The sequence below is a fragment of the Heteronotia binoei genome, chromosome 13 (assembly GCF_032191835.1).
Source record: "Heteronotia binoei isolate CCM8104 ecotype False Entrance Well chromosome 13, APGP_CSIRO_Hbin_v1, whole genome shotgun sequence".
Taxonomy (NCBI): Eukaryota; Metazoa; Chordata; class Lepidosauria; order Squamata; family Gekkonidae; genus Heteronotia; species Heteronotia binoei.
Window position 1 is genome coordinate 33,103,778 of NC_083235.1, and position 18,811 is coordinate 33,122,588.

Genomic DNA, 18,811 nt, shown 5'->3' on the forward strand with positions numbered 1-18,811 from the left:
ATTGGACCATGGGTCACCAGGGAAAGGCAGTGTATAGCTATATGAATTAATTAATAATCACCACAACCACCACCACTGCATGTCAGACACATACCTGCTCATTAACTGTGAGGGGTGCTTCTTGTGGGGGAACCGTTTCTGCATCCATGATTGGTTGCTGGAAGGAGGTATGAAGGGTCACATATTGCAGAGACAACAGAAGCTAAGGTTGTGGAGGCACCTGTTAGGAAAGCAGAAACTCAACTCAGTTCCAAGAGACAAGGATATGAACCAGACGTTATTTTAGCATTTATTTTTTCATATGTTATGGGTTCCTCAATACCTGCTGCTTCCTTAACAAAACCTACCTTGAACCCTCCCCCCCTTAAGCTTCACCTTACCCTCCTGTTCCATTACCAGTAGTCACTTCCCCAACTTGCCCTGCTCAATAATATTTTGGTCCCTACAGGGCATCTTGAGAATGGTCTCTTTTTTTGTTCTCCTATTGTGGTGTGGGCATTCCTGCTCCCAAAGAACTGGGAATATATCCAAGAATCCTCTGTACCTTCAGAGCTATTCATCCTGAAGTAGAAAATTTGGGATTCCCCAGGAAACCTGTTACCTATGCTCATGGACAGAGCAGACAGAAGTAGATCAGTTCTCCATGCTTTAGAGAGAAACATCTTTCCATCTGGGATCCCACCCCTGCCCGCCAAAAGTCAGTTTCCCTTTCACTATCATCCGTGTTTTACTGTCAAGCTCTCAACTCTGAAAAACCTTTCCTCATCATTAAAACAAAAACAAACCCAAAAAAGGGGGCAGTGGGGGGCCACAGACAAACTTGTCCACAGCACTGAGTAGGGTTTCTTTTCTCAGAAGTTTTTCACTGGGTCACGGACTGGCCCCCGACTGCCTCTCAGAAAGGTAATTGCCTTTATAGGAACCTAATGCATTTTTAATAAGGTGTGTTTCTGTGCACTTAGCCAGCTTGCCTGAACAACATTCAAATCTACTTGGTACATGCAGGAAAATGCTCTTGTTTACACAGCTACATAGGGGACCACACATCCCAACCGCTGAAAGCGTCAGAAGCTGCAAGCAGCAGGGAAAAGTCAGAACCTGGGTAACCTCACTTTGGACAGAACTATCACCCAGTGTCACAGGCGCTGAGTTTCTTCTGACCTCCAAATAACTGAAATTGCTTTGGAAAAAACTTTTAGAAAGGCGTTTTGCTGACAGATGAAGCCTGAGATGGCCTTCAGGGCCTGCAGCACTAACAGTCAGTATAGTTAGACTGTCCCATAAAGAATGAAGAGACCTGGGTTCAAATCCACAGTCAGCCATGAAAGCTCACTGGGTGACCCAGCAGCAGCCTGTCACTCTCTCTCAGCTTAAGCCATTTCATGAGGTTGCTGCAAGGGCTGAAATGGAGCAGTAGAGAACCTTCTATGCTAGAAGTCCCTGACCTATTTCACCCTGGGGGCACTTTTAGAATTCTGACACAGGGTGGTGGGTGCAATCACAAAATGGCTGCCAAAAGATGCGAAGCCAACCACAAACCTTTAGGGAGTGAGGTTACACATAACTCTAATAGTAACTTTTCAGCAACCCAGGCAGAAGTTCTGCTTAATGCAATGCCTTTTAAAATGATCATCTAAATATTTTTTGGCCCACATATAGCTTACCTTCAATCACACTTCGAAGATCCTTGGGCTGTGGTAGCAGCTGCTCCCTAAGGAATCTCCAGTGGCCAATCAGAAGCCCTGCTGGGCAAAAGCTCAACCTTACTCCTCCCACCCGCCTTCTAAAAACACTTGGCAGGCATTACAAAAGATGTTGGGTGTCATGGTGCCCACTGGGGACTACACTGGGGACCCCTGTTCTATGCCACCATGATCTCTTTGGGGTGGTTAAAAATGTAATAGCTAGAAGTTAAATACCTGGGGAGCTGTCCAAAGCCTGCAGAGTTTGCGCCCATGCCTTGCCTTGCTTCAGCGTTTGCTCCCCAGTTATTCATTTGGATATATATAGCCCTCTCTTTACCCCCAAGTAATTCACAATACTGTTCTCCTTCTTCCACTGTTATCATCACAACGACCCTATGAGGTTGACTGAAAGGGTGTGGCTGACTCAAAATCAACCAGTGAAACTCCATGGCACAGTATGGATTCGAACCTGGGTCTCCCAGTTCCTAGCCAGATACTCTAACTGCTACACCATGCTAGCCTCTATCTCAAATCTATGCCAACTCTAGCACTTACCTCTGCATTCACATACTCCTGCCAGGTACCTCCTGCTTGCTTCAGAATTGCTGTGCATCACTGCACAGGCATCATGTAAGACAAGACACTGCGAACTGTGACCACGTGTGTATGTGTGTGTGCTCAGAGGAGTGTGTTAAGAACTTGCACAGAAATCTCTGAACACCACCCCCACCCCAAGCTACAACTCCTAGGGAGAACTGGAATGACCAGGCAAATAGGTGTGAAAAACCTCAGCTGAGACCCTGGAGAGCCACTGCCAGTCTGAGTAGACAATACTGACTTGATGGACCAAGGGTCTGATTCAGTATAAGGCAGTTTCATATGTTCACTATCCTACCAGTTTAAGCCTCTAACATAGAGAAAGCACACCTGTCCCCTCAAGAAGTTTCTCTCCATCCAGAGGTCCCGCTACCAAGCAAAGCAAAGAGCCTCTCTTAGATCTTCAAGTACATTCCTAAGCACAAAAGCAATTGTCAAAGTCTGAAAAGCAGTCACAGTATCACAGTGTTCACACTAACATAGTTATCATTCGCAAAAAAAAAAAGAGAGAGAGACTCAGATCTTTTCAGGCCCTCCTTATGGGACAGAGTCAAGCAGAGAGCTATTTTTTGACGCTGTGCAGAGACCAATTAGCAAGAGAGACTATTAAAATAGACATTTCCTAATGTCAAGCTCTGTGCATGTTCTGCGGCTCAGGAGTGGGCTGGTTCTCATTTAGCAGACATTCTACCAGTTTGTAGTAGCATTTGCGTTTAAAAAAAAAAATTGCTCCTTCACACATTTCTGCAATTAATGGGATAAATAATTTTGCCCAGATGGCAATGTTAAGTGTGCACTGCAAGAAAAACAGCCATTTTGCAGCAGATGGTGACAAAGAAATGAAATGCACAAAATAATAGAAGGAAGGGGGGGGGGAGAGAGAAAGGGAAGATTTACAACACGCCGTGCCTCACTGTGAATATAATTACCAAGTTTAATTACAAGTGCCGATGAGTCAGAAATATAACCGTCCCAGTTAACATTCCAGTGGGAATCTTACCTTGAATGTGGCACAAGGTAAAGGAGCAGCACAGCCCCGGCAGAGAAGCTGTCATGGGAGAACTGTCAAGAGTTTGAACCAGCGTCCCAGATCTCTGCTTTAAATCCCAAGTGAACTGACCAACTTTTGTAAAAGGACTGTAGGCCAGAGCCTGTACATATGCAGACATGCTTCTTAGGACTGGAGACATGCATTTTTGAAGAAAGCTGACAATTATTTGAGAGCAGTAGGTAAAGCTTCTTAAAATGTACATGCACTGCCCCCCACCGGCTGTCGCCTGTGGTCAGGAAGGCTTTCAAATAACAAAAAAAAGCCCTGTAAAATCTGTTTAACCAGAAACAAAAGTGGAGCTGAGTGTACACGTGAGCAAAGTATTATAGGTCATGTGGAATAGGTGAACATAAGTGATGTGGAAGACCTCTGCCTGTGGTTTTTCACAGACAGGAAAAGCCTGAGGCAGCCTTCAGGACCTGCAGCACTGTCCAGTAGCCAGCTTAGTAAAAGTGTCCACCGAGGGCTGGAGAGACCTGAGTTCAAATCCACAGGCGGCCATGAAAGCTCACTGGGTGACCCAGGGCCAGCAACTATCTCTCAGACTAAGAGAGCTGACACCAGTCAGAGTAGACAATATTTGACAAGGGATTAAGGGTCTGATTTGGTACAACACAGCTTCATGTCGCTTGTTTTTGTGTGTTGTTTTAGCATTTACATTGCCTGAATAAACAGTGGAAAAAGATAATTTCACACATGGGAAGAACACATCTTTGAGAAATGTAGTTTCTGCTCCAACAGAAATCCTTCTTACTTCCCATCTTTCACTGAAGGCTGAAATGCACCTTTGGAAACAGGAACAGCATTTCAGGAGGCATTTTACCTACAGCGGAAAGGGAGAGGCCCTTGGGTCTATAGGAATCCACAGAGTCTTTGTTTTTGACATGCTTCAAGAATCTTGTCTCTCCTTGTTTTGGAAGGAGCCAGCTCTGACACTGATAAAAGGGACCATCTCTTACAAGACAGATACTCTCAGCCATCTGAGGCTTCTATAAGCCCAAAAGGCATTCTAGTTATACTGGACATCAGAACGTTGTTTGGAAAGAATAGGTCCTTGTGGATTCATTTCAATGTTTCTTTAAAGCTTTGAGGCAAAGCTTTAGACTAGCAGTTTTGCAGTGGATGTCACCCATCCACTGTCCTTTCCTATGGAGAAGCAGACTTAACTCAGTGCTATGAGAAGGAAACAAGGCAGATCCAACTGCCATGACTACAAAACATTTTCAGCTCATAAAAGATACCATCTCTAGATCTAGAGCTATAATAATATAATAATAATAAATTTTATTTATATCCTGCCCTCCCCGCCTAGGCAGGCTCAGGGCGGCTAACAAGTTCAATAAAATTATACAATATATAATAAGTTTAAAATAGCATTTAAATCGAACAATAATTTAAAACAACAATATCTAAAACCAGTTCCGGTTGTCTAAGCCATTCCATAATTTAACAGCGGCGGTGATATTCCTGATGTTATTCTGTGCATTTATATAATGACAGAGATCACTAGATAAATCGTTTGGTGGGTTGAACAGCCATCCTGTCAGCGGTCTACAAAGGCCTGCTTGAAAAGAATGGTCTTACAGGCCCTGCGGAATTGGTCCAGATTCCGCAGGGCCCGCACCTCCTCTGGGAGCTGATTCCAGAGGCACGGGGCTGTAACAGAGAAGGCCCGTGCCCGGGTACTCTGTAATTTTGCCTCCTTTGGCCCAGGGATGGTCAGCATGTTTTTCCCTGCTGACCTCAGTGCTCTTTGGGGCTCATATGGGGAGAGACGGTCCCTCAGGTAGGCAGGTCCTCGGCCATATAGAGCTTTAAAGGTGATAACCAGCACTTTGTAGCGGACCCGGTATGTAACTGGCAGCCAGTGCAGTTCACGCAGCTAGTATTCCCCCAGGTGCCATGGCGCCCACCATCACCTTTCCTGGTGCTCCCAAAATGTTTTTAGGAAGTGGATGGAGTCACATCGGATTCTTGCCCAGCAGGGCTCTGGATTGATCACTGGAGTTCTGATTGGCTGGGCAGATTAAGGCGACTTTTTTTCAGCTGCAGCTGCCTTCACCGTTTCAGTTTAATTCCTTCTCATTCTGCTTTCCCTGTGTATTTTTCAAAATTACACCAAGTCTCTACACATGGGCTTCCTCTGTGTATGGCTCTGCCTTCTTCGGCAGCCATTTTCTGGTCAGCTGCACCTCCTGTGGCAGCCATTTTGTAGTTGTGCCCACCACCCTGTGTCCGAATTCCAAAGGTGCCCACAGCCTCAAAAACATTGGGGATGTTCGATTTAGAAGCACCAAGGATACAACAGGAGGGTCAACTATATCAGTGATGTATTCTTGGTTTTATATGTTCGTGACACCACTACTATTCTATACCCTGTTACAAGGTGAGCAAGAAGCATGATGTTTCACAAAATATAAGACTGGATAGAACCAGAGGCTAACTGAAACAAATCTAAGAGGAAAGTCTCAAGCAATTTCTCCTGTCAATCACAAAAGGAACACATTTATATTCTCAATATGAATTTTATTAGGTTTTTTTCCACTTATAGATGCCGCTGAATTTAGAAAAAGAATGCACTGTAAGTACTGAATTGGGCAGATTTGCAAATTTATTGCCTACAAATCAACCACCAGACTTTTGTACTTTTTATTATAAAGGGTAGCCTTAAAATCAAGTTTGGATTTTGTAAAAATTCTAAACTTTGAAAAGAAGCATGGAATTTAATTTGCGTGCTCAATATTTATTTATTTACCTAATTTATATACTACCTTACAGCCACAGAGGAATGATATAAAGAAAACCATTCAAAGCGACCAAAGAAAATACATAAAATGTAAGTTTAAAAAAACAAAACAAAACCCCATTAAACAATACATCTGTTTTGTTCCCCATCACATCTACTCCTGAACGAAAAGAGAATCCCCACTAAATGCTTCCAACAAAGCCTTAGTAGTAACCTTTAATCACTATGATTAATCAACATTAATCACTTGATTAATTAATAGGGTGTTAACATTTAATCAGAGGATTCTAGACCAAAAAGATTACCCATTAATTATTGAAACTTACCAACTGAAATCTACCAAATCTCTTCCCCCTTGACTTTCATATATGGCAGGCATGGACCTGACATTATTAGATTCGAAGGGGACATTATTCTAAAATTGCATTAATCACAGTCACAGATATACTCTGCAACTACTGTGGAAACTGCATTTCGTGCTTAGAATCTAGAATGTTACTGGATTTGTGTGTGTGTGCGCGCGCACATGCATGCATATAAGTTCCAAGGTAGAATCATGTGTAAATGTTATGGCTGGCTGCAAAAATACTCTGAAACAGATGAGAAGTCTGGTGAGTTCTCCTATCACAAAGTTTTTCCATCACATTCTGGCTACCCCCCAATATTCTCAGTTTCTAATCTTATTCAGAATGATTCATCCTCATTCCTGGAAAGTTTATGCAGGGATGGGCCAGCTCACAAAGGTCTTTGTTGGCTGATTCTGTGGAAACACATTTACAAACATAAGGACAGACACCACTGCATTTGTTTAAAGCTGCTGGGGGTGTGGGGGGGGACACACACACACACACAGTACAGCCTAGAAGAAGCTGTCATCAGCCCGAAATGCTTTGGCTGTACCATTAGTCTATTCCTAAAACAAAACAAATTCACTAAACAGGACCCACGCTTTGGCAGACAGCTTGGAAGCGAGGAACCTGGAGTACTTCATTTAGCTTCCAGAGAATCTTGGGAAATGTATATGCCAACGGAAGAACATTCTATGTTTGCAAAGAAAACACAAGGTCAGTGTTGTATACTCTCTCACACCTTCACTCCCTACAAAACTGCATTAATGAAGATATTCTTGTACTTGTAGCAGTACAATGGGCCAAGTAAGAAAAGTCACCAAACCCAATTCATTCCTGATGTCAAATTCAAAGTATTTTAAATCCCTTATCTTTTCAAAAATGTTGTTTTTCATTCAATATTTCCCCCCCTCTGTGTGTCAGGAATAATGAGCTTAGTTTATATGGCTACCATTTAACATAATGATATTTTAACAGATGCAAAAACCACTTCAAGAACAGTCTGGAAAGGGAAACTGCTGAATTACAAGTTATTACAATGCTTGGAACAACAATCGGAACATGTACCCTTATTAACTGTAGAATACTAAGATCAAATAACTGAGACCCTGTTGTTACACTACATTTGTCTCCTCTCAAGCATGAGGTAACAAACAGGAGGTGGGGTGAATGGTTGAGCAATGTTATGTCTCCTCTGTAAGAGGAATATATTCCAGTATTCACTGTATTACATTACAATTGCTATTCCAATATACTAAATTAATAAGAAATACACTAAAACGAAGAGGATGTATAGCCCTTCTTGGTGAGAATACATATGAATGGACAGAATTAGTTTAGCATACATAGTGAGATAAGAAACCAATATCCTTGGTAAGTCAGGGGGATGGTGTTCCAAGTGTTGTAATAATTTGTAATTTAGCAATTTCCCTTTCCAGACTGTTCTTGAAGCTCCTTTGTAATAAAACAGCTATTTTTAAGTCACCCACTGAATGTCCTGAAGGGCTGAAGTATTCTCCTACAGGTTTCTCAGCCTCCACGTTTGGCATACATATATTTGCCTTTGTTTTCCCACCAAACTGAATCCAAACAAATGATGATCCTGTGGACTTAATTTGTTATCTCTGTTTGGTTTTTGCATCTGTTAAAACATCTTCATTTTGTTAAACAGGAACCATATAAACCAAGCTTGTTATTCCTAATTCTGATAAATACCTTCATTATGTTGTATGCTAATTTACTTGCTCAACTTCTGCCTATATGTATGGACTAGTACAGGGGTGTCAAACTCATTTGTTATGAGGGTCAAATCTCACATAAATAAAACCTTGTCAGGCTGCCATGTGTGTCATAAAATGTAATCCCAGGTACCAGAGATATAAACTTTATAAATGACACAAAGATTTTTTTTAAAGTAAAGCATGCTTAAAACATTAGCACTTGTTGGTCTTAAAGGTGCTTTCTTTGTATTTCTCCCATGAGGGAACTGGGCAAAGGAAGCTCTGGCTCTTTCCTTCCTTTCCCAGGGGACCAGGATGGGGAGGAGCCTCAGCCAATAGAAGGAAGAGAGTCTTGGCTTAGTAGCTCTGCTGTGCAACTAAAAGAGCCTGGCAAAGCAAGCTCTTCCTCCCCCTCCTTCCCAAGAGAGGAGCCTCAGCCAATGGAGAAAATAGAGGCTTCTCTCTGTAACTCCTGTGTGATTGGGCAAGCCTGGCAAAGCAAGCTGACGCAGAAAGAAGCAAGAGAGGAAGAAGGAAGCAGATGACAGCCAGTTGCTGGGGGGACTCATAGGAGCCCTCCAGGGGCCTGATTCGGCCCCTAGGCTGCATGTTTAACAGCACTGGACTAGTGGGTCCATTTCATTGTATCGGAGGAAGTGTGTGCACAGGAAAGCTCATACTTTGAAATAAAGTTTTGTTGGTCTTAAAAGTAGGTGCCACTGGACTCAAAGGAAGAAAACATTTTTTTAAGAACATGCTGCATGTTCTAGTTCAGGGGTAGGGAATGTTGGCTCTCCAGATGTTTTTTGCCTACAACTCCCATCAGCCCCAGCCAGCATGGCCAATGGCTGGGGCTGATAGGAGTTGCAGGCAAAAAAACACCTGAAGAGCCAACGTTCCCTACCCCTGTTCTAGTTAATCCATGGCACAATAAGATAGAAATTTTCTGAGCCCTTCGCTTGTGCATTTAAAAATATGTCTCACATTTGCTCAACGTTTGCAAACCTACTGAGGTTTCCTGATGTGCTCACTTAAAAAAAAACACCCATAAATGATCATTGTGCAATTTTCTGAGCAGCATATAAGGGACTATGGTTATACAGAAAAAAGGAGAATGTTTAGCTCAGAAGATGCCACATTCTAGACTTCTATGGATTTCCAACAGCATCAAGATAACATTTGTCATCTCCATTTGTTTATCAACAAGGTTTTATTAGATGCCTTTCTTCCTTAGGGAGTTCAAGGCAGCTTACCATTGAAACAAAATACATAAATTAGAACTTAAAAATACGTAAAACCAAAATTTATAATCACAATTTAGGACTGCTTTAATCAAATGCAATCCAAAATAAAATAATCTTTGGCTGCCTCCTAAAGACTGAAAGTGAGGGGGCCAGGCACACCTCCCTGGGAATGTTGAGCCATGATCGTGGAACTGCCATAATCATGCAATTGCTGCAGAATTTTATCTGGTATCAAGTCAGAGTCCATTATTTCCATTACACAAGAAGATCTAAATAAAAAGAACATCTAGTTATCTGTCCTGTTTTTTTACCAATACTGGAAAGCACAGAAATAAAATCTCAAGTGTCTTGACTGATTCTTCCTCCTTCCCAAGAGACAACTACTCCACAAGAGAGCTTCAAAGAGGCAGTCACAGAATGCATTTGTGTGGGCAGGCACACATGTTCTCTGTGTGTGCACCTATGTGAAATAGTCTTACATCTTGAACAGAGAGCCCAGGTTCATGGAAATTGCTTCAGAAACCCAATCTGCAGAAAGCAACACTCTTCCACAGCATTTCACATCTCTTACGAGTGTTCCAGTGACCCTAAGCACATCAACTCAAACCAATGACTCCACAAACCAGCAATAATTATTTTTGACTTTGGAGCCCAAGTGCTACCACAAGGCTTGAGGGAGGGGAGGACTATTATCAAAAGCCCAAATGGAATTAAAATCAGATGTGAGGTTTATTAAAGGGAAACCATATCAAGGTGTTTGGGGGCGATGACTAGGTCTAGTCTACAGAGTCATGCCAAGCACCAAAAATATGATCAAGTTGCCCACCTGAACTGAAGAGTAAGAAAAGGGAGAAAAGACAGAGCAAGCAATCTTGAGATCAAATGGAGAATCCAACAAGTAAAGTTGATCTAGGCTGCTTACCGGGGTGGGGGGGCTTTCAAGACATAAGAGCATCCAGAAGGGCTGCCACATGCATACATATTTCCACGGCTTTTTCTGTAGAAAAAGTCCAGCATGAACTCATTTCCATATTAGGCCACACCCCCTGACATCACCATTGTTTCACAGGGCATTTTTTGTAGAAAAAGTTCAGCAGGAACTCAATGACATATTAGGCCACACCCCCTGGCACCAAGCCAGCTGGAACTGCATTCCGGTGCGTTCCTGTTTTTAAAAAAAGCGCTGCATATTTCAAGGAAGATTTCTGTTCTCAGTTCTGTGCCTTGTAACTGAGAATATGAAGACAACAGGTATACTGATGTAATTCTAAACTCTAATCTGGTCACATCTGAGTGCCATCTTTTTGGGGGGTTTAAGGCATTTTCTCAGGTAATTTCTTTCAGGTGCTAAGATGAGACTGCCAGTTCACTCCTACACAGTGTAACTGAAGTAAGTGCAACTCTTCCCCCACCCCTTCAGTCTCTGCCTTTTGTCCTCGGAAGGCCAGAGACTCCATGCACTACCTTGACCCAAGTTTAGTATCCAATGAAGGGGAGAAAGCTGGCCTGAATACATGAACAAGGTGATTTGGTTAGCCATAGTGATAGTGATTTGAAGAGAAACTGTCTGTTTTGTTCTGATTATTTTAGGCCCAACAATTTTTCTACAGTTCTGTTGAAAAATTATCTTAAAACTGGGGAGAGAAAAGCTGTTTCTTGATCCTTGAGGACAAGCCAGGCAAAGAAAGAGAAAGCTTTCAGCACAATACAACGTTAAAGCAGTGGAATTTATTCATACACCAGGCTACAGAAGTTTTTCCACTTACACGCAATTTTACATCATTTTAAACTAAGAATTTTTATGTATTTTATTGCTTTGCTACTGTTTACATTGTAAATCACCATGAATTCTTGAAATTCAGAAAAGTAGTTAATATTTTAAATAAATAATACAAATAGAAAAAGTGCAATCTACGATATTATATTCTGCAATCCTGGATTTCCTCCCATATAAATATGGGAGTCTGAACAAAATGTTAGTGAAATGAATGCATGAAGTATTTTATAGTCTTCTGTATATGTATCTTTTTCAACCACAGACAAAATTACCCACAAAACTCATTTCATTTGCAGATGAAAAGCAATCAGGGAATGAACATGCTGAATTTTAGCCTTGTGAACTTTTTTCCTTAAAACAACAACCTGTTAAAAGTTAATTCCCATTAAAAATAATTGATTTTAGTGGCAATTCTATGTCTAGGAGACAGGACATAATTTAGGCTTGATACAATCCTGTCCAACTGTTCTCTTCATAGCATATGCAGATAGCAACTTATGTATCCAGCCCAAGAAAGAATCAGTGCCTCTCAGCACCACAAAAGGAACAGCAGCAGGTAGGAAAGACCAATGAATCAGGGAATAATTGTCCCTCTCTTTAATACTGCACTCTTCCTCTGGGAATAACACACTAAAAAGGATGCAAAAGTTCCACTGCTGCTACTGGAAGCAGAAATCAGCAGCTCTGGACCAGCTAGGTACAAAAATACATAGGTTGCAAGACATCTCTTTATATGTTACTGGGAAAACCTTCCACAGCTGAAATGCCTATGACACTTGGGCACCAAAATTCCAACAGGAGGTGCCATGGCGAGCAGGGAAGCAACCACAAAGCTGCCAGACATAGCTAAAAGCAATGGAGTATAGTGCAGTTGTGGGAGAAGAAGAGATAAGGTGTTTTGTTAGGAGAGCACTCTTCAGCAGGTTAAAAATTATATTTCTTTCTGAGCTTTTTAGAAGACAGAGTTGGTAAAAATTATAGAGAAACAACAGTAGACTTCTTAAAAGATTTATGTTGCTCGCTGGTGCAGATATTTGCTAAAGAGGCAATGTTTGGCTTAACCGCAAAGCTAAGCTACAGAAACAGGCAACTTGGACAAGGACAGGCCTCTGATAAAGGAAAAAGGGAAACTGTCTGACCTCTGCTAGAGATAATGAAAATATAAGGAGGAAAAATGAGGAAAGAGAACTAGTTAGCATATTAACAGACCTTCCTCTGGGAGGCATATTCTAAAAGTTATGAACATACGTTGCATGCAAAGGTGGGGAACATATGCTTGGGAGTTCATGATGAGGGAGGGAATGGTAGGCGGACCAGAAAGAGCGTAAGTCCAATTAGCTTCAGCCAATGAGCAAAAGGACAGGATATAACATCAATCGGGGGTAGGGCTTTTGAGAATGGTCACTGAATGCCACAGTTCGGGGAGCTCCTTCTATGCAAGGCTCCCTACTTAATGCATTAAACAGTTAGAAGCTCCAGCTCTGATTTTGTCTCTCATTATTTCATGGTAAGCAATTTTGCCTCTTACACAATTACAAGGTTTCATAGATTACACTGAACCCACAAAGTGGTTATATGAATAGTTCCGAAAAGATACCAACATCCAGAATAGGAACTGCTTTTCAACTGTAAAACAATGGATTTGCCCATCCTCAGCTATATACAGGACAGAGGAGCTGCCTTATATTGTCAGCATTGGTCCATTGAGCAGAGTCGTGTCAAAACAGAGTGTCAGACTATTACAGAAGCTCCCGAGTTCAAATCTCCACTCAGCCATGTAAGTTCACTGAGAGACTTCGGACCAGTCATTCACTCTCAGCCTGACTCGCCTCATAGCACTGTAGTGTTATAGGTTGAAATAGGAACACTCCCTTGAGCTTTTTAAATAAATCTGTAATAAATAAACACTTGGAATTGCAATGACTCTCCAGTTATCTTTCCCCAGCAGTCTTGGACATTGTTTTACAGCTTTTTTCATGAGTACAGAGGGTAGTTAAATTCCAGAGAGAAAACCCCAGCCACATTTATTTCACTTAAAAGATTTATATTCCCTTTAAAAAAAAAATTCCAAAGTGTCTTACATAAAAAGGGACAATCATCCCTAAAACAAATATTCAATAAATAATCAAAATATAGAGATATGAAGCTCATGCTCCTTGACCCCTTCCTGATTCATACACTTTAGGCAAACAAAAAACCCCTCTCGACCTGGACACCAGTGTTCACACTTTGTCCTAGATGGAAAATATTTTCAAGTGAAAAATATGAAGCAATCTGAGACAAAAAGCTCCAGGACAGCCACTGTCTCACTCAACCGTTTATGTATTTAAGACATTTCCTCAAACAGAGTTAGCACATCAGGTAGAAGGTTAGACTCCTCTTCTCTAACATCTTGTATGTGGAGGATAACTGTTTTATAGAGGAACATTCCTCAGTGAGAACTAAACTTTACTATGAACAGCCTGAGGATAAGTTATTTAAAATTATGTTTTAAAGCAGGCTCCTGAGGGCAAGCTGTCCTGAAATTCATGCCCACTGATCGAGAATCCCCATTCCCTAATCCCTGATGGGAGTTTTAGCAGCAGTTACTCAGTAGTGAGTTATGCCCTCAGATTCCTGTTTATAATTTAGTCAGTGCTGCTACTCTTTGCATTGCATGTGTCTGTGCATACACCAACAGAAAACACTTCATGCATGAAATGTTAGCCTATGCCTCTTGCATTTCATGGCCTGTTTACGATTCCCTCCCCTTATAACCATGCATATTTATCTGCAAATTGAGGTCAGACTTCATGCAGCTAAGTGGGCTCTAGTCCACAAAAGCTTATGCTACATTACATTTCACAGCCTTTAATGTGCCAAAGGAATAGTTTTGCTGTCACAAGAATAATGCGGGCTACCTGAGTGAAACCCCAAAACTGAAGGACTCAGCTCCGGCTCAGATTAAGCCCAACTGGTTTCTTAATAGTGTTGGGCAAGGCCTCCTATCTGGGTTCTCCCCTCACCCCAAAATAAAAAAAGGATTCCAGTGGCACTTTTAAAGACTCAAGATGTATCCCACTATAAGTGTTAATGAATGACAATGCACTTCATGAGATATAGTGAAGTGTATATCTATTAGGTCAATGCTGCTGTACTCACAGCAGAAAGGTATGTGTCCAGGGACAGAAAGACATTAAAAACAAAAGGCTGGTATAATCGTTATTCCTTTTTTCAAGTTGCCACTGTTTGAGTCTGTGACAGCAAAATATCATGACTACCTATCTGTCAGTACCGCTGCTCCAAGTTTTATTTTCTCTCTCAGCCCTCTACTAGCCAAACTGTCTGGCCACTTCTCCACAAACAGCCCCCCAAATTCATCGCTGCCGCCCCCAGTGATCTGGTCAGCATCTACACTAGGGCTTCGTAATGACTTCCCTCTCAGCTTCCACCTCAAATTTCTTTGACCCACTTGGGGCTGCTTCTTCCCTAGATTCCCCCTCACCCTCTCATCCACCCTTACGCCCCACGGCTTCCAAACCCAGGGCTCCATTTCCAGTTACTTCCAACAATTTCTTCAGTGCCCTCCCCTCACCAGATCTCATTTTATGTCAATTTAAAAATATAAATAAATCCTCTCAGGTTGCTCCCCTCAGCTCACATCTTCTCGATGTACAGTCAGACATATTAACGATATTAAAACAGAAAAAGCTAGGTGAGGATAAGATTGTGGACATTAAGAAGAGGTAGTTTGAGTATATTAAGATGGGTAAAAGAAAGGGGGGGGGGACAATAATGATATATTGGTTAAAGTCCAAAAGGTGTGCTTATGGTTACAGATATAAAATAAGCTATTATTACTGGTCATTCTGAGAGGGGGAGGGAAATAAAAAGGAAAAAGAAGCATTTAATGTATTGATGCATGCTACATATGCTATGTTATGTACTGTTTGAGTTATATGGATCAAATACCTCAATAAACTGTTTCTCTGGGGAAAAAATCTCGATGTTTCCCTCGCCCACAAGTCGCCCCGGTTCCGCTCCCCCCCAAACTCGCAAGGGGACCCCCCCCAAGATCGATAGCACCCCCATATATTATTTCCCTCCCACTCCCAGACCCATCTGCTCCTGAATAAACACCCCCCTTTCCCCGGGGCGCCCTCCAGCGTCTCCCACCCGCTTGCTCCTTCGCCCCTTCTCTGCCTCTTTCGCTCAGCCTCTTCCCCAGGACAATCCCCCCCCCCACGTCCCTTCTCCGCCCGCCAACACCAACCCGAACCCCCATTTTCTAACCACCCCAACCCCTTCCTTTTTAAGGGGCAGGGGGTCCCCGATCATTCCCGCCCTGCCACCCTCTCCCCCTAACATCCCTTCCTTCGGCCCCGTTCCCTCGCCATCCTTTGCAGCCGCCTTCCCCCGCCTCTCCAGCCCTCCAACTCCCCCTGCCCCCCCCAGATCAGGCGCCGTCCCCAGACATTTCTGCATCCTCCAGCCACGGCTGTGACCGTCCAGCCCGTCTCCACGGCTCTCGGGCGCTCCAGCCCCGGTTTTCCCCTCTCTTTATCATAAATATATAAATTATGCTAATTAAGACCATTGCATATTCACCGCACCGGGTCCCCCCCGCCCCCCCGGCCCACGCCACACCGGCCCCGCCGCACCCCCCAACTCACCGCTCCGCCACCAGCGGGGACCCGCTCGCCCCCTGCCCCGGCCGGGGCTCCTCCGAGCCGCTCTTTTGCCTTTTTTTTCCCTGGGAATAATTAAAAATTCATCTCACAGCAGCAGGAGCGAAGGTTGCCGCACGCACAAAAGCGGGGGGGGGGAGAGAAAGGGCCCCCCCGGCCCAGCTGGGCTCTACCCCTTCTGCAACCGCAGCCCGCGGGCTTTTGCACCAGGCATCCTCCCCCAGTTGCAGCCACCCGAGCCCCTGCCCCGCTTGGGGGGGGGGGAGACACAGAACGCGGGGGGCAGATTTGGAGACCCGGGATATTTTAGCTACTGCGTCATGAGCATAATTTATGCAAAGGCCTTTGCCGCAGCCTGCAGAGCCCACGGCCCGCCGCTAGGGGGAGCGGAGAAAGACGCTGGCCCCGCCCTCGCCACAGCTTCTAAACCCCGCCCCTCTCCCCCACCGACCGAAATGCAAGGAAGTCTGAAGTGGGTTGTTAGATCCAGGTGGGCAGCCGTGTTGGACTGATGCTATAGAACAAAACACAGTTAAGATCAACAAAACTTTTATTCAGAATGTAGACTTTCTTCGTCAGACAGTAGGATGGAATGACAAGCAGTCCTGAATACAGAGAAAGTGGGCAGTGAATCAGCATGCAAAAATCATGGAAATATCCCTTAGCATTTTTAAATCTCTTCATCTGCTACGGGACATTTCCATGATTTTGGCATGCTGATTCACTGCCCACTTTCTCTATATTTAGGACTGCTTGCCATTCCATCCTATTGTCTGATGAAGTGTGCTTAGAGCACAGGAAAGCTTACATTCTTTCTGAATAAAAACTTTGTTGGTCTTAAAGGTGCTACTTGACTGTTGAAGTGGTTGTTGTGTGTTCTGGTCTTTCCCCCTTGCAAACGGAACCAAAGCAGAAAGACGTATGGTGTGGGGATTAGAAAGAGCTCTGAAAAGCAGGTTTCGTGTGTCCTTGTCTGTCTTACAAAATGCTTTGGAGACAGTTTGAGATAAAGGCAAAGGGTTTAACTAGCTGACTGAACTAAGGAGCAGCGCCCAGACTATTACTTGAGGAACTGAGGCTGGAGTCCTGAGTGCGCTTACTTGTGAGTAAGCATCCCCATCGTGAGATTTACTTCACGGGCAGTGTTCCCTCTATGCTGAGTTAGCGTGAGCTAGCTCACAGATTTTTAGCCTCCAGCTCACATATTTTTGTCTTAGTTCAGGAAGGATGGCCCCAGAGCACACTAATTTATGCAGTAGCTCACAACTTTAATGCCAGTAGCTCACAAAGTAGAATTTTTGCTCACAAGACTCTGCAGCTTAAAGGGAACATTGTCCACAGGTCCAGGCTGTGAGTGTTTCTTTGGGGCAAGAGGACTGGAAAAAATCAGGGTGACTTTCACTCTGAAGACGGAAAAATGCAAGTTACCAGATATCCCACCCCATTGGTAATATGAATCATATTTTGGGCTTACAAATCACACAAGCAGACCTTCATAAGGTGTACATACTCATTCCATTGTGGAGTGCAGACAGGTTTGGATTGTACCCTCGAAGTAAAAAAGTCTTGTTCTGCAATCAGTGTAGCTAATTGCATCACAGATAAATAGATAATGCATTTTGGTCACAAGTGTGATGCTTGTAGACCGGTCCTGCTGCTCTAATTTATATCCATGTTTGATTTTATTTTAGATTATCCTGTAGGAAAGCCAAGGTTCAAATCCCTGTTCTTGTGGTTAGTCACTGTCAGAGCCTAACCTATTTTACAGATTTAGTGTAAAATATCACTTGACTTCCTAGAGGAGCAACAGGTTAAAAAATAATGGATTTAATGTTACAAAAAAACAGGCAATTCTGCCCCAAAGAGGCTTTGGTGTAGTGAGAGCCAGTTTGGTGTAGTGGTTAAGCGCATGGACTCTTATCTGGGAGAACCTGGTTTGATTTCCCCACTTCACATGCAACTTGCTGGACTGATCTTGGGTCAGTCATTACTCTGTCAGAAGGTGTTCTGAAAAGAGCAGTTTCTGTCAGAGCTCTCAAGTCCACCTATGTCACAGGGTGTCTGTTGAGGGAAGGGGAAGGAGATTATAAACTGCTCCGAGAGTCCCTCATGTAGTGAAGGGCAATGTATAAATCCAATCTCTTTCTCTTTTTCTTCTCTTCTTCTCTGCAGCCCGCAGGCACTCAACAAAAGGGACACATTTAGTGCCATCCTAAATAGAGTTAGCCTAATCTTGTCTGATGTCAGAAGCTAGGAAGGGTTGGCAGTGGCACTGGTTAATATTTGGATGCAAGACCACTAAGGAATAGCAGGGTCACTATGTAAAACCAGGCAATGGTAAACCACTTCTAAACATCTGTTTCCTTTAAAGTCCTACAAGGTTGCCAATAAATTGGTTGACTTGATATAGAAAAAAACCTCAAAACCAGAGTTACATCCTTCTAACCCCAAATTGTAACAAAAGGAAGGGGTGGGGGAAGGTGACTTTCCTTGCTAGGAAACTCCCTTAGACTAAGGGTTCTCTAGAAAGAAGCTGGTAACAGCTGCCACCACTTAGGGAACCCCCTGAGAACATCTAGATTGGCCCACTAAGAAGCATTTCTTCTAGCACAGTACTGCACCAATACAGACATAACAGAGTGTATGCCTTGGAAAATATCTTATGGGAAACTATATGGTGTCTGTGTGGTTTAGCACATCATGAAGAGCAGGGCTTTTTTTGTAATTCTACTTTGTTGGGGGTTTTTTTTAAAGCCCAGCAGGAACTCATTTGTGTAGTAGGTCACACCCCCTGACATCACCATTGTTTCACGCAGGGCTTTTTTAAATAGAAAAGGCCCACCAGGAACTAATTTGCATATTAGGCCATACTCCCTGATGCCAAGCCAGGTGGAACTGCGTTCCTGTGTGTTCCTGCTCAAAAAAAGCCCTAAGAGATTAAGCGAAATATTCCAGAGAAACATACTGTACTGAAGC

General features: G+C 43.2%; 1 protein-coding gene across 1 annotated transcript in view; it reads right to left on the bottom strand.

The window, feature by feature from the left end:
• POU6F1 (POU class 6 homeobox 1) overlaps window positions 1–16,208 on the bottom strand; it is a 45,264-nt gene extending 29,056 nt beyond the window's left edge. The window contains exons 1-2 of the mRNA XM_060252690.1: window positions 15,821–16,208; window positions 95–220 (exon numbers count right to left, since the gene is read on the bottom strand). Coding sequence (XP_060108673.1) covers window positions 95–148 — 54 coding nt within the window. The 5' untranslated portion in view covers window positions 149–220; window positions 15,821–16,208. The remainder of the gene's footprint in view (window positions 1–94; window positions 221–15,820) is intronic.
• Window positions 16,209–18,811: the final 2,603 nt, after the last annotated feature.